Below are 14804 nucleotides of genomic sequence, written 5' to 3' on the forward strand. Positions count from 1 at the left end.
GGGCTCGGGTGGCATTACTGGCTAGGATATAACACAAAGTACCTGCTGTTCAATGATCAAGGACCTTTGGATTTGTAGTGTCACAATTACCCATTGAGCCACCAAGTACTAGAAAAAGGCAGAAGCATTTAGCAGTAAATTCCAGAGCTATAATCCTTATAATTCCATATGGAATGCACTCCAAAAGTAGATGATGAACACACCAGTGGTCACATGACCATAAAGTGTAGTTAGCAGATTCAGTTACACAAAAAAACGGTGCTGAACTGACACCTTTCTGCCATCTGAATTGTTCATTTATGGAACAGTGGTTTGCACATGTATAGAAACAGACAAAGGTCATTCCAGTTTGTAAGAAAAGTCACAGGAAATACATGCAAAACTACAGACATACCTAGTTGGTGCAAAAATCTTCTTGAATGATTTTGTGATCCTGTATGATGGCTCTTGAAAAAAAATCAATTCATCTGCAAGAATGGAAATGGATCCCATAATTACTGGTCATGTGAAACTGTTTAGTCTGCTTCTCCACAGTGCTGCCACAATGTAGTCAGCCTGTAAAATGAGACCATAGTTCTGAAGCAGTATCTGTGGGAAAGCTAGCAAAGTTGATGTGCCTTTCAATGACTTAGTACTTCTGCTATGCAGTTAGTCATTACTTTATGCCTTAAATTATGTGAAAACAGTAAGATACATTAGAACTGAATGGTACAAATGGATAGGTGTGATGTACCTGTCATTACCACATTGTAAACTATACAAGTACCTTCTCTTGTGATGGTGTCCAACAGTCATAGCTAATCCACAAAACATATGGAATGAAAATGAATGTTTGCATAACTGCCTACTTATTTGTGACAAAAAGTATTTTAAGTATAGTTATACATGTTGGCAATATAAGAATATTATTGAGTCTGAGAATCCTACTTTCACTACTGTTTGGGGGTTACCACCAATAGCATGCGCTTTCATTTATTGCAGAAGTTTCACCCATATTCATTCTTGCCCTTTGTCTCCCCTCCACTCTTCTGATGCTACCATCCCACAGGTGTGTCATCTGTCTCTTCAGTGTACATTCCATGGCTTGCTAAATATTTCAAGGGTTTCTGCTCAATGTTTCAGCCAGCTTTGGTCCAAGCGTATTTTGAACATGACAACTTTCTTGGAGGGCATTACATTCAGGAACTACAAATACATCAAGAATTTACTGTTAACATGTTGATGGTAGTATGGTCTTTACTTTGTATGCAGTCTGACTAGCGTGCATTCATCAGAGGACCTCAAACAACTGCCTAGCCTAAAAAACGCTTGCTTTGTGTAGTGCACCACTGACCCATCAAGTATTTCTACAATTCTCCACCTCATAATGCATTTCCGGCAGTCTGCAGTTTGGGCAGTCAGAGAATCAATGAAGCCTTTGGTTGAGACCCGCCACTCATGCCAAACCAAAGGACTTGAATCAATTCTGGGAATGCTGATACAAACTGTGTGTGCTGCATGCACTCATGTGTGACACAGGGGCTCTTCGCCATTTGTACTACCTCTGAATATAAACTGAAGGTAGCCTCAGAACCCAAACGATGGGTATCATTGGCACCAACATCAGCCACAACTTGTAGACAGCCACACCCTGTGTGTTTCTTAGCCACAGGCAGGATATTTTCCACATCTCAGATGAGGCTCCATGGCAGACATATTCAGTACACATAGGATTCATTTCCAGTCCTGGATGCCATTTCCCTAAGGAGCTCCATAATGCGTTTGACGTTGGAAGTCCTGGTTAACTAGAAAACTTCTCTCCACTTGGGCCTGTCTGGACCCTGTTGAATGAACACCTGCCAGTCCACTCACAGGGTCAATGGGTGAGGCAGCCTCCACATCACTCTCTGCCTCAAACAGTGCTAATTGTTACGACCCATCCCTCACCATTTGGTGAGCGCAACTCAGCCACATTGGGTACACCACAAGGTGTCTTGACAACAGAGCCAGTGGGCAAAATAGGTGGCACCTTAGGCATCCTATGTGATGAGCCAGATTCTCGGCCCCCACTACTACAATAGGCAGCAGCCTGAATGCTGCTGAATATGGCAAAACGCATCTTCAGCTGTTGGTGAACTGAGACCAGCTCCTCCATCTGCACACAGTGTGCACACATTATATCCATTCCAGTACTACTATTCAAGAATTAACAGTAAAACACACAGAGAAAGCCATATATGTAGCTTGCTATTGTTCTGATGTTTCACCAGTGGAGGCTAATGCATTATTGAACTGTGTAGCTTTTCATTCAAAAGAATTAAGATCTGTACAACAGACCATGAATACACTTTAAAGTTACTAAAATATAGGATTGCACCTCTTTACTACAAAAGTATGGAAGGAATGTAATGATAAAACGAGAGAGAGATCGAGAGAGAGAGAGAGAGAGCGAGAGCGAGAGCGAGATACATATGAAGGGCTTATTTCAATAGTGGTACAAGTCCATTACCTCCACTTTTCTGCCTATAATGCTTCTGAAATTAATGATCCAAACTAAGAGAAAGAAAGGTTCGTGTCTAGCAAGAAGTCATATGCTTGAATATATTTGTGGTATCTCAACTGCAGATTTTTCAGCACTCATTTAACTTTAGGACTCTGTATCTCAAGATGAACAAAAATGGACTTGTACCACTATTGAAATAAGCCCTTCATGTGTAACTTGATTCTGAAACAACCCTGATTAAATCAGGGTATTGTTAGCAGTCAAATAATGTACGGGCTTCACCTTTGTTTCAAGTAACGGTAACCTAATGCATACATGCTAATTGATTTTGAGTGCTATGGGTGTTATTTCAGGCAGAATTTGGCTGCTCAATAAAGCTACATTCAAGGAGCAGGGATTGTTGACTAAAGAAGGTCATGTAAGTTAGCCCGAGGTAAAGTTACATATTTTTGGTTAAACATAAATGGAAGGAATCACTATCACTGCAAAATAAATTTTTATTCATATCTAATCTCAACATGTCAAATATGCTTGTGTTGTCTGTTCTTTTGGACATGTCCAAGGGGACAGACAGCATTTTGATCCTGCAGCCACAATGACTCAGGGACAAAGGAAGTAGAGACATTAGTTGTCTGTGGGCATTAATTTACATCAATGAGGTTGGTTGAAAATTTGTGCTGGACCAGGAATTGAACCCAAGTCTCATGTGGACTGGGCAGTTGCAGTGACGACTATGCCATCTGGACACAGTGGTCATCACATCTGCATGGTCTACTCTAGCATGCTTCCTGTCAGACCCAAATTCTGAACTTACTCACCACTGATGCAGTGCTGATGCTCATGATCCTCGTTACACATGGTGTCTCACTGGTTCCTGTAAGAGGTAGTGTGTTGTGCATCTACACTGAAAGGATCATTGGCTGACATCACCTTAATTATATATGTGGTGTCCATTCTTTCGGATATGTTGATGTATCGTCACATCCTGTTCGAACAATCTGAACATGTTTTCCTTACTGCAATCATTTGTCCAGCGTTGTGGACATGAATGTGTGATATCAGCATTCCATGTTTGTGATCATTTCTTGGTAAAAACAATTGTCACAATATGGTATAATTTTGCTTGCTGGGATCAACCCACAACAATGGGGACAAACATTCAGCCAGTGTGATATTCCTCCTCTCACTGTGCCATTATGGTCAACACTCACTCATTGTGCAGCTTCATCAATGCATCTGAAAGGGGCAACAGTGCATACTGGGAGCATTAAGTGATTGACTACCGATACCATGTATTTCCTACTGGTTTGAATGAAATATGCTTACCTTTCAGTAGGTAATTATGCATCCCCTACTGTGCTCTGCTGGTGTCACATACTGCAGTTTGAGCCTCTGAGACAAGCAGTTGCTGGCCATTCAAAACAAACAAAAGACAACTCTGTAATAGACTGCACGAATCCATGCATTACAGTTTTGTAAATGTGAGATTACATCTCTGAAACTTACTCATTGTTGATACATAGGGACCCTACCATTTTCCAGAGAAAATGTAGTGGAGGTCACGAAACTAATGAAAGGTCTTATCTGAGTCTTATACTCTGCTCAAAATTAGGTGATAGTAGTTCATCCGCAGCTTGACTCTATAAATTAAAAGATGTTCTCTTGCCTCACTTACAAATGTTCATTGCTTCTTCAGCCAACAGCCAAAAAGTGAGCCTAGGATGCCCTCTGAGCCCAACCAACAGATTTTGTTGTTGCACGCGAGCCTCAGTTCACAGCTGGCCAATAGAACTTACACCATATCTCATATGAGACAGTGGCAGATGCAGAAAAACCTCAAGGAGGGCTCACTAAAAATATCTTGAGCTACCTTTACTTTTACTGTAATAAAAGCTAATCAAGTCATATGGAAAGTGTAAGAAAGTTTTATTTAAACTGATTATACACATATACATGATATAAAAAAGTTAGAGTTGTGGTTCTGTACTTTAAATGATGAATTCTATGCACCTACTCTTCCTGACAAATTGGTTAATTACATTGTCAGCACGACAAGCAATGTCAGGGTGAGTGTCCAACAGAGCTAAGCCATTAAGTCGATCCTCCTTCACTGTTGACCTCAGCCATGTCTTTGTACACTGCAGTGTTGAGAAACTTCTTTCTACTGCAGCAATAGATTCAGGTAGACAAATATTTTGTACAGCGTGTGCAAAGTAGGATGGTCAGATATAGGATAGAGAGACAATGCTTGCATAACAAAAACACAATCATTAAGGGCATTTATGATCATTGCTTGTATTGAGGAGACTGTCCCATTAGTCTCTTTTTAATCACAAAGTGTGAGTCGTCTTCAAAATACAGTAGTTCAGTTAAGCACTGATTTAGTTTGTGTGCAAGATCATTAGCATCATGTTCCAGTAATTGTGATGGGAAAAGGATGTTGAATTTAAAATGATAAATATTTTCTTCAGCAAAACGCTCTCTCATGCCAGTCGTAACATGGTCCAGTGTTGGAATAAAAAGTTACTTTCTAATATGTCATAGCATCATTATTATGATCGCATTATGATGAACGTCGAATCTAATTTTGCTTTTGCCATTGCCCAATGCCCAAGATACGGTCTTGTAAGATTTTGCTGACTGGATATGTTATGCGCATGTCACTTAGTGTAAATAGATTGATAAGGTACTCCCCTTTTCTCCCCCTTCTCTCCCCCCCACCCTCTCTCCCCCCCACCCTCTCTCCCCCCCACCCTCTCTCCCCCCCACCCTCTCTCCCCCCACCCTCTCTCCCCCCACCCTCTCTCCCCCCACCCTCTCTCCCCCCCACCCTCTCTCCCCCCCACCCTCTCTCCCTGCCCCTGCCCCCGCGCCCTGTCTCCCTGCCCCTGCCCCCGCGCCCTGTCTCCCTGCCCCTGCCCCCGCGCCCTGTCTCCCTGCCCTGCCCCGTCTCCCTGCCCCGCCACCCCGCCCCGTCTCCCTGCCCCGCCCCCGCAACCACGCCCCGTCTCCCTGCCCCGCCCCCATGCCCCGTCTCCCCGGCCCCGCCCCCGCCCCCAACACCCTGTCTCGCCCCCCTCTCTCCCCCTGTATGACAGTGCCATGTAGGAACAAGAGACAGATGCCCTGATACGTCACTTTCTTGGTTTTTCAGTTTCTTGAAGACCCATTAAAGGCTGGCGACCCTAGTGTTTGCGTAAAGCAAGACCCCGAACTGAAACACCGTGCTGCTGTATCTGAGCGTAATGTAAGTTTTCACACAAGCACTGTATTGTGCAGGAAGTGTAGTAAGAAACTCTAGTTATATGTGTTATTTGTAGGGTATTACCAATAGTACTTTAACAGCACTTGTAATAAGCATATCTTTATGAACCATTACTGTTGCATTAATTTTTTATTGTGATTCTATGTAATGAATGCCTTAAGTACATATTTGGTGTAAACGGAGCAAGGAAGACTTCCTCTTGGAAGTAATTGTTAATCTTGTTACATCTCTGTGTCACAGTGCTGTAACATATGTGGAACTATGACATGTGATGGGTGTATATTCTAGAGTTCCCAGTCACTATTCACTATAGTATTTACATCATTACTGAAATTCTGCTGTGGAATTCCTTATGATTTTCCTCCAGTACACATGACATAAATTTGCATTGTTCCCTAAAGAGCAGGCACTGAAATTACATGGTGATATGGCAAGAAGCTGTGTAAATAACATTAAATTTGGGTAATTTTGATGATAATGTGTGGAATGCCACATTCTTTTGATTAATGACCAAAAATTCCTCTTGTTTATGGGTTTACTGTTGGAAGATTATTTGCATCTTTATATTATCTGAGTTTAATTTTGAAATGTTGCCACACATGTATATCAGATTAGTATATGGGAGTACAACCATCCAATAGAGTAGGCCATAGTGCCTCTGAAATCAGAGTGGATTATGTGACAGGAATAGAAAGTGAAAGTATGCCAAATAAGTACTACACAATGGCTGATAGCAAAATCAGGGGCAATAGAACTGATTTGGATGCATTCTGACACACTCTCTTCCCAATTGATAAGAATCTCTGCAAAGTTGGATGATACTAATGAGAAAAGAATATTGAGAGCTGTCATATACGCACAGAAGATTGCAAGCAGTTATAATTCACAGATTGTGTTCTTCTTTCAGTCGGTTGAAGATCCATTGGGAATATCTTTGTCCACTGATTTTATCAAGGAGGATCCTGAATTAAATATAACTGAGAATACTGTAAGTATTTACATCTCTGATGTATTGCATGTATTCAAGTAGTAAGTCTTTTGTTAAGTGTGTAGAGTAAAAGATGCATTGCAGTGGAATTGTCACAGATTGTCAGTTCTCTGGAATTTGTTGCTGTTCGTAATTTTAGAGTATTCTTGTACTCCTGCACTTGACTTTCATATCACCTCTTACATTTTGACTGTTTTAAATAGACGTGGAAGGGGATTAGTGGCTGGTATAATCCTGTTCTCAGTAGCCCTTGTTGTTATCAACTACATTGTATAATGGTTGTCTGTGATGATCGCGAAATTCACATTTAGATGAAGTGTAAGTTCTAATAGTGTAGGTGATTTGAGAAATATTCCTACTTTCAACAACTTCTGATAAATAGAATTCAAAAGAACACTGGCTGTTCTTATCTTTTGTGTGAATCATAGTTATTCTTGAGTATGCCCTAAAATTTTTTTGGGATTTGAAAAACAGAGATGAAATTTGTGGGTTCTAGATCAGCCCCGATATGTTGGCCACAACCTGTACATATTGTGGCAGCTTCTGTGGTACCTGTTGTATTACTTATAAAATTTTCATTAATAGAAAAACTCTTATAGCTTTTAGTGAATGATTGTGCATAGCTGAAGCCATGTATGGCCTCACCATTCGAGTCCTGGCAGATCTGAAGAAGAAAGATTGTTTTTTAAATATGCTTTATGACCTTGCTAAGGGAAGGAGAAGCTCACATTGATAAACACGTCACAAGAATGAAATTAGACAAATATTGGGGAACATTCAACACACATTTGCGAAGGTAAGGTACTGGCTCACTCTTGATCTGATTGTTCATAAACAAACTTTCTGAAGTTATAAAGGATTTTTCAGGCACTGAAATGTTAGCTTCTTCAGACACTGGAATGTGTGGTGATTATACAAGCATACAGGTCTAGGATCCAAACTATCATGCTAGGAACAGCTCAGAGAGTATATAAAGGAGTGTAGGTGATTCACAGCTAACAGGCCAAGACTTAAATGTCACAGGGACTCATGTTATGCCATTTTAAACAAATGAAAGGGATGCATTGGCATCACAAGTAGACAGGACAGTAAGTGAAACAGTAGTAGTGTTGTTCCACAAGAAGGGTTTTACAGAAATGAGAATGCTGCACATAGTAGTCAGGGATGTGCATATGAGGAGTTTGGCTAAAACAGTGATCTGTAGGGTGTCCTAGGGCATAGCTGTAGTTGTCAAAGTGGCTGGATTGTAGTTGGTGACCACTTACCATGAAAATAGAAAAGGCCATACTGCCCTTCATATGCAACCCAAGAGATCACAGGTCAAACAAGATGTCTCCATGGCACCAGGGCCAGAGGTTCAGGGATAGTGTCCACTGCATGGAGTGCTCCTCCCATAGCAAGTGTGAAGAACAGTGTGTTGCTGATTGTGTGGTCTGGAATACCATGTCATGTGGTTGGCACTGAAATCACTGATGTTGTACCCCACTTGTTACTTTGAAAATACGTAACTTAAACAGTGGTAGACACCTGAGAGTTCTACGAATATGATGTGTGACCATAACAGTGATGCTGAGTAGTACATGCAGCTGTACAGTAAATATCTTAGCTGTGTCAGCTAGAGTGGACATGCAACCTTTGTGGTCTTAGGAGCATAAAATGCTAGAGCTTAATAATGATGCAGAAAAATAGGGCTGACCATTTTGATACTGGCACATGGCCAGAAAGATTCTGTAGTAATTGTGGAATTGGGAATTTTATTAGGTAATTGCATGAGAAGCTAGAGCAAGTTAGCAAGATAGCAAATTAATACTTTGTTGGAGAAGCAGTTCAGTGCCAGGCTGCTACATCTGTTACTGGTAGGTTCAAACAACACACAAGTGTAACGGAGATCCTTCAGAAACTCAAATGAGAATTCCCAGAGGGAAGGTGATGTTCTTTCTAGAAACACTATTGAGAAAATTTAGAGAACTGCCATTTGAAGCTGACTGGTGAACGATTTTGTTGTTTCCAACATACACAGCACATAAGGACTATGAAGGTGAAATTTGAGAACTCAGGGCTGATTGAGATACACATATACAGTCATTTTCACTCATATTTGTGAGTGTAATGAGAACGGAAATCACCAGCAGGGTTATGGGGTACCCTTTGCGATGTGCCATTAAGTGGATAGCGGAGTATAGATGTATGTGGATATTCTAGGTAAAATAAGTAGCTGACCAATGTAGTAGGAGCAACAATGATATTTTTCATAGTAGTAAATTTACATATACATACATACAAAATAATCTATTACTGGTTCCCTTAATTAGCCGTGCGAGTAGATTAGCACTAGTCACAAACAGCTGGTTGTCACTACACTTCACACAGATAAATCCCTGTGGGAGCTTCTGCCTTAAGATATGCAGTGTGGCTCACCCCACATGCATCCACGTCTTCATTTATGGAATGCAATGTGTAAATTAAAGAATGAATAAATGAATAACATTCACACCATATCTCTAGCCAGGGCAGAGATTACAGTGTTGAAAGCAAATTTAATTTTCTGAAAAACATCGTGAAACATTCAATAATAGGTGCAACCCATCAAGACAAATTAAGACCATCATATTTCACTGAAAGAAGTTATACCTGTATAAGCAATTCCTCAAGGATGTTTAAAATCATCAGATTTCACAAGACTATAACTTTATTTATTACAAAGGTACAGAATTGGGGTCAGATTTTTATTTCTATATGTGCCTGCAAAGCCTTTATTTCCAAAGGAACCATATGATTTTCATGTTGCTCACATTTTGTGTGTGTGTGCACATAAAACATTAAGGTACTTTTCACAGCTATGTTTAGGACCAAATTCGTCATTTACTGATCACAAATATCAAAATCCTTTTCTACACATTTAAGCATCCAGACAATAGACTTGATCCATGCATTTTCAAGCATGTCAGTTTAGGAAACTCAATGCTGTTCCCACGTAGCATCATAGTTCATCCAGTGTTATTGGTACACATAGGTGGAGCCTCTCACAAACACCCGCCAATAAAAAAGATACCATACTGTGAGATGAAGCAAATTTCACGGTCAGGTCTGCAGACCCTTTAGCTGATCAATGCTGGTTCCAATGCAGTGGTATACCATCCGTATGAACAATTGTATTTCTGGTAATTTCCCATCTCTTCGGTTTTTTGACCATCTATGTGTTTTCTAATATTGTCAACTTTCTTCAATTTGTTAAAGAATTTGCTCCTCTTCAGATTCAGTTCAGTGCTAATCTCATCAAACTGTTCATCACATTACTTACGTTTAGTAATAACCCCTGATCACTACCAACAAACTTCCTGCCCCATATTGCACAGCACTTTACCCTTATTAATGTTGCAGCTACCAGTTCAAGTCATCCCTTGAAGACTCATTTTATAAGATGGAAAAGCAATTAGAAATGGCCTGCTACTAGAAGAAGTAGACACTACTGGTCACACACTAAATGAGACATACTACATCCAATTCCTTGGTGTCTGCTTGGGTTTCAATTGAAATGGGGTCCACAAATTGGTAAAATTGTCAAGTTGATCCCCTCAGCATTACTCACCTAAAGGCAATTTCAATGGCATCTTTTGGAGTTTTCACTTGTTTTTGGAATTATCTTCTGGGAAAGCCAAATAGAAATAAATGAAATATTAATGTTATTTGTGAAAGGCAATAGGGAGTTCCATAGTGACATGTAGATGCAAAGTGTTCACATCACATTCCTACTACAAGCTTGTATAGGATAAATACTAATTTGTTCATTGCTGCCATGTCCTATAAGATTATCCTATAGGCCAGGACTGAGAGAAAGCGTGCTGGGAAGCATTTCTGCATGTAGACACTCTGGATGAACATTTATTAATTGCAGGGCAGAGAGAGATGAGTTTTTTGGTTATCTCATTCTCATGCTGGTGCCTCCTTAATTTATTATTGATCTGAATGCCTAAGAACTTAACTCTTGGAACCTCATCCAGTGTCTGTCATTGATATCTACTTGTATCAGTAAGTCATTTGAATTTGTTTGGAATTGCATGATGTATGTTCTTGTAAGTATAAAGGTTGAATTTTTGTGCTGTTGCCTGTAAACCAGTTGCAAGCATGTTCCATTATTCTCCTGGCTGTTTCTAGTATGAATGTGTTTGGCCATTATCAGTGTACTAATTATCGGCAAGCATTGCAGATTTTGAAGGCATCTCCAATGGCTTTAGCACAACATTTATGTAGGTCAGTCCTGTGGGACATCATATGTATTTTTCCCCGTTCTGTATTCAATTTTCCTCCCAAGGTATCATTTATCACTATGACCCAGTTTATTGTGCTAAGCTAAGATTCAGTTCTTGTAAGTGTAATTCATTTAACATGACAACACTTGTAGTTTCCCCGAGTAAAGGAAGATTAAGGTTTTAATGTGATGCCAATAAGTTTTCTCCACTTCTATGTGACTTGTACAGTTACAGAATGAAAAAGTCATCCCAGCATTGGGGGACTGCTGTAAATAATGAAGGAGTACATTTTGTTGATTATTTAAGACTCTTTATTTGTATCTGTTATATATTACAATTAGGTAAATATGCCGTAAACCATATACCAACCAAATAATTGCTGGAAATGGGTACATATGCCTTACCTTTTTTCATTTTATTGGTAAACTGTGTTTCCTTTCATCTCTGTCTAACCAGTATGTGTAATGTTCAAAACAACACTTGGTCTGTTAAGCCCAGTGTCTGAGTACAGATGTTGCAAACACGTATTGGTATTGTACATATCTTTTGCAACACAGTTAACTCAATGGATGTGTGCTAAGTCTTCAATGATTAATCATATTGTCTTTAGTTGTCAAGTTTATAAAGAATTTAATATTTTCTCAAAACAATTCTGATCTGCAAGTAAGGTTATGGCTGAGTAAATGTCAGAACATTCTTAATTTCTTGTCGTAAAATGATGTGGCTCTGTTGAGAGGTTAATGTAATCTGTCCACTATTGATTCTCATAATATTTGGGGAGTAGTGTTTGGGTCAGCTGTGTTGTGACAGTTAACCAACATAAAAGCTAATTACTCTTGTTGTGAAGTATCGGTTAAAGTAATTTTAATGAACAACCCATAGGGTACATTGAAATATTTTGCAGGTTATCAACTAAATTTGTTTACTTCATTGTAGAAATGACTGAACTACTAAATATCCACCAATTGGTGTTGGAAATAATTTGATTTTGTTGTATGATCAGTAGGCCTGGTAGTTGCAGTGGATAGAGATACAATTATTTCTTAATGGAATACAACAGTATAGTTACTCATTAAATGTTAGTTGAATCGAAAGTACAATTCAGCTGAGGAAAGAGTGATTCCAAGTTTTCTCTTCGGCAATCACATGTTTGAAAAGTGAGTTTCATTCATTGTTATAGTAACAGTTCCTTTTCTAAATGATTGATAATGGGTTCACACAATTGGCCGTGTGGAATTAAACATAGCTTCTGAAGGAATTTCTTAAAATTATGTTTAAATCAGAAATTATTTGAATTGCACCCTTCCTTTAAAATCCAAATACATAAGGAATATGTTAAATTAGGCATGCAATTATTGAATCTAAAACTTGAAATCTTGAAGATAAAAGTCAAAAACTAATTGCATTTGGGACACTATAGATTCTATACATAGCTCACACAAATAGCATTAGTCATAATGCAATTTTTGATACTCAAAAAAACTAAAACTATACATAAATCATATGATTTAAATACACGACTCTTTCGGTTCTTCATTATATTACATTTTTTTCTTAAAAAAAAATTTCATCTTGCAACACAGTCATAGGTCCCAATTCTAAAGACATAAGTAATATCTGATGCATTTTAAATGATCATTGGTTAATTTATTAATGTTCAAATTTGTTCAGTTCTAACAAAAAGTGCTGCCACTTTTGTATTTTGTGAAACAATTGTAGCCTTTGGAATGGGTTTCAAAAACATTACCATAGGTTCTGCATTTTCAGAGATGCTATAGAAATTGTTTTATACCTCTCTCATTTAAAATTTCTACAATGACAAACAGTCCAGGATTTATCAGATCAATATGCGTATTCTTGACAGCATCTGTTGCTATTGTGTCTTCGTCTGCAGCATTTGATCCCCACAAGAATCATTTTCCACCTCTGAATACCAAGCACATCTTTGGTGGGTTGCATCCTTAGTTACGAAAAGATGTTTGGTTTTTTCAAGCTTCAGGGTTGTTGTGACAACAATATTATGATAGCTTAAGGTAAAAAATAATAATAGTTTTGAATATGAGCAAAAACGTTTGACCTGAATGTGAGTTACACTCACTCAGTTGTCCAGAAACCATCTTCCAGTACCATAAAATATGGTTTTTACTTGAATCTGAGTTTGTGCCATTTATAAAAATCTGTAGCTCAGCCAGCATACCATTTTCTGTGTTTCATCTGGTTCCACACTCCTCTCCTCATTGTCCCACAAATAGTATCCATGCCGACTTTACCATGTCACGCAGCAAAGAATAACAGTCCATTTCCACATTAAATACTTTTGAACACAAACTGGATAATGTGTACTTTTTTTTTTCAAATATAGAAGAAGTACAGCCATCTCAACGAATTGTCAAATGTTTTTAGATGTGAGATCTTCTTATTTACATCAGGTATTATTTATATGAGAACACAGCAACAGAAACTGTTTCATGTGTTAGATCTCATTAGTGATGATGGCATGAAAAAAATGTTCCTGCAGCATCCAGGCACAACCTGCAAAGCCTGTACTTATTCGTGTTATGAATGAACACTTTGACTTTGGTCTTCGTTAATCATAGACACACTATCTACAAAGTCAGTCTGTAGATCTCCAGATTTGAGAAATCCATTTTGCACATATCCCCAATTCAGCAGATTGTGAGTTTTCTATGAAGCAGTGAAATATTAAATATAAAATTTCCTTATAAATTTGTGGCACTACGTCAGTGATGCTACCATTAACTTCTGCATATTTTTGTTGCCTGTCAACATCAATCCATTTTTTTCCATTTTACTTGTTTGTCAATCAACTTCATTCTTTAATGTGGAGTGAAGTTTAGGAGTTACAGTTTTTACACTTTATACATGAGTTCGTAGTACACATGAATTATCGATAGACTGCATGTTCCAGTAACTCCTTACCTCATAAAAAAATGCTCTTTTCAGTGCATTCACCAGATAATAAGAGTTGGCATGATACCTTCATACATATATTGAGGTGTATTCAAAACAAACAAAATGTGTAATAAATGAAAGTATTTTTTATTTGTCCTATTTCTGTATCTGCCTAAAATTGCTTATAAGCTCCCTGAGCTGAAAATACCATGTAGTGTTTTTTTGCAAAACTCTGTGCATCATTGTCTTCTGATCTTTCAATAATCTGTCAGGTGCTTGACAGATTGTCATCTCTGTTGTAAAAAAATTAAACTGTTTGCTTCTTTTTTTTCTGAAACCTTGTTATCCAGTTTGTGTTGTTAATGTGTGCTTAAACATTATGGAAGTTGTTCCACTGGAACAATTAATTTGTTTGTTACTGCATATTTCCATGTTGGGCTCTCTGGATGTAGTTATTTCAATCTTTTCACTGCTTTTCCTAAAGTTTATGGGGATTAGTATGAACGTAAATAGGGTTCTGATGGTTACACTCCGGTGACATGAGTGGTTGTGCATTTACATTACTTATACATACTCTTCACAACTCTTTTTCCTCTTTACCTTTATTTTAAATCTAGACATTTTCGAAGTTGTTCTCTTCCCTTTCTTCTGGAGTCTTGTGATATTTGCTTGTCTTTTTCTCTACACTGAACCAATTGTATTGATTTGCTTACAGTTTTGCAAACTTTCTCTCTCTCTCTCTCTCTCTCTCTCTCTCTCTCTCTCTCTCTCTCTCTCAAATTTACTATCCATTATCTTTAACAGAAAGCTAATAATAATAATGTGTAACAATGCACCAGCCTTCATATACAGATGTATTTCTATGTAAATTATTCAGTAAATGAAACTTTTATTGTTTCATCCACA

At 38.4% G+C, this 14804-nt stretch overlaps 1 protein-coding gene across 1 annotated transcript in view; it reads left to right on the forward strand.

Annotated features, from left to right (window-relative positions):
• LOC124719836 (zinc finger protein 493-like) overlaps positions 1-14804 on the forward strand; it is a 92563-nt gene that overhangs the window by 19539 nt on the left and 58220 nt on the right. Inside the window, exons 3-4 of the mRNA XM_047245023.1 lie at positions 5637-5729; positions 6655-6735. Of these exons, the coding sequence (XP_047100979.1) occupies positions 5637-5729; positions 6655-6735 (174 nt within the window). The remainder of the gene's footprint in view (positions 1-5636; positions 5730-6654; positions 6736-14804) is intronic.

This window comes from Schistocerca piceifrons, chromosome 11 (genome assembly GCF_021461385.2).
Source record: "Schistocerca piceifrons isolate TAMUIC-IGC-003096 chromosome 11, iqSchPice1.1, whole genome shotgun sequence".
Classification (NCBI taxonomy): domain Eukaryota; kingdom Metazoa; phylum Arthropoda; class Insecta; order Orthoptera; family Acrididae; genus Schistocerca; species Schistocerca piceifrons.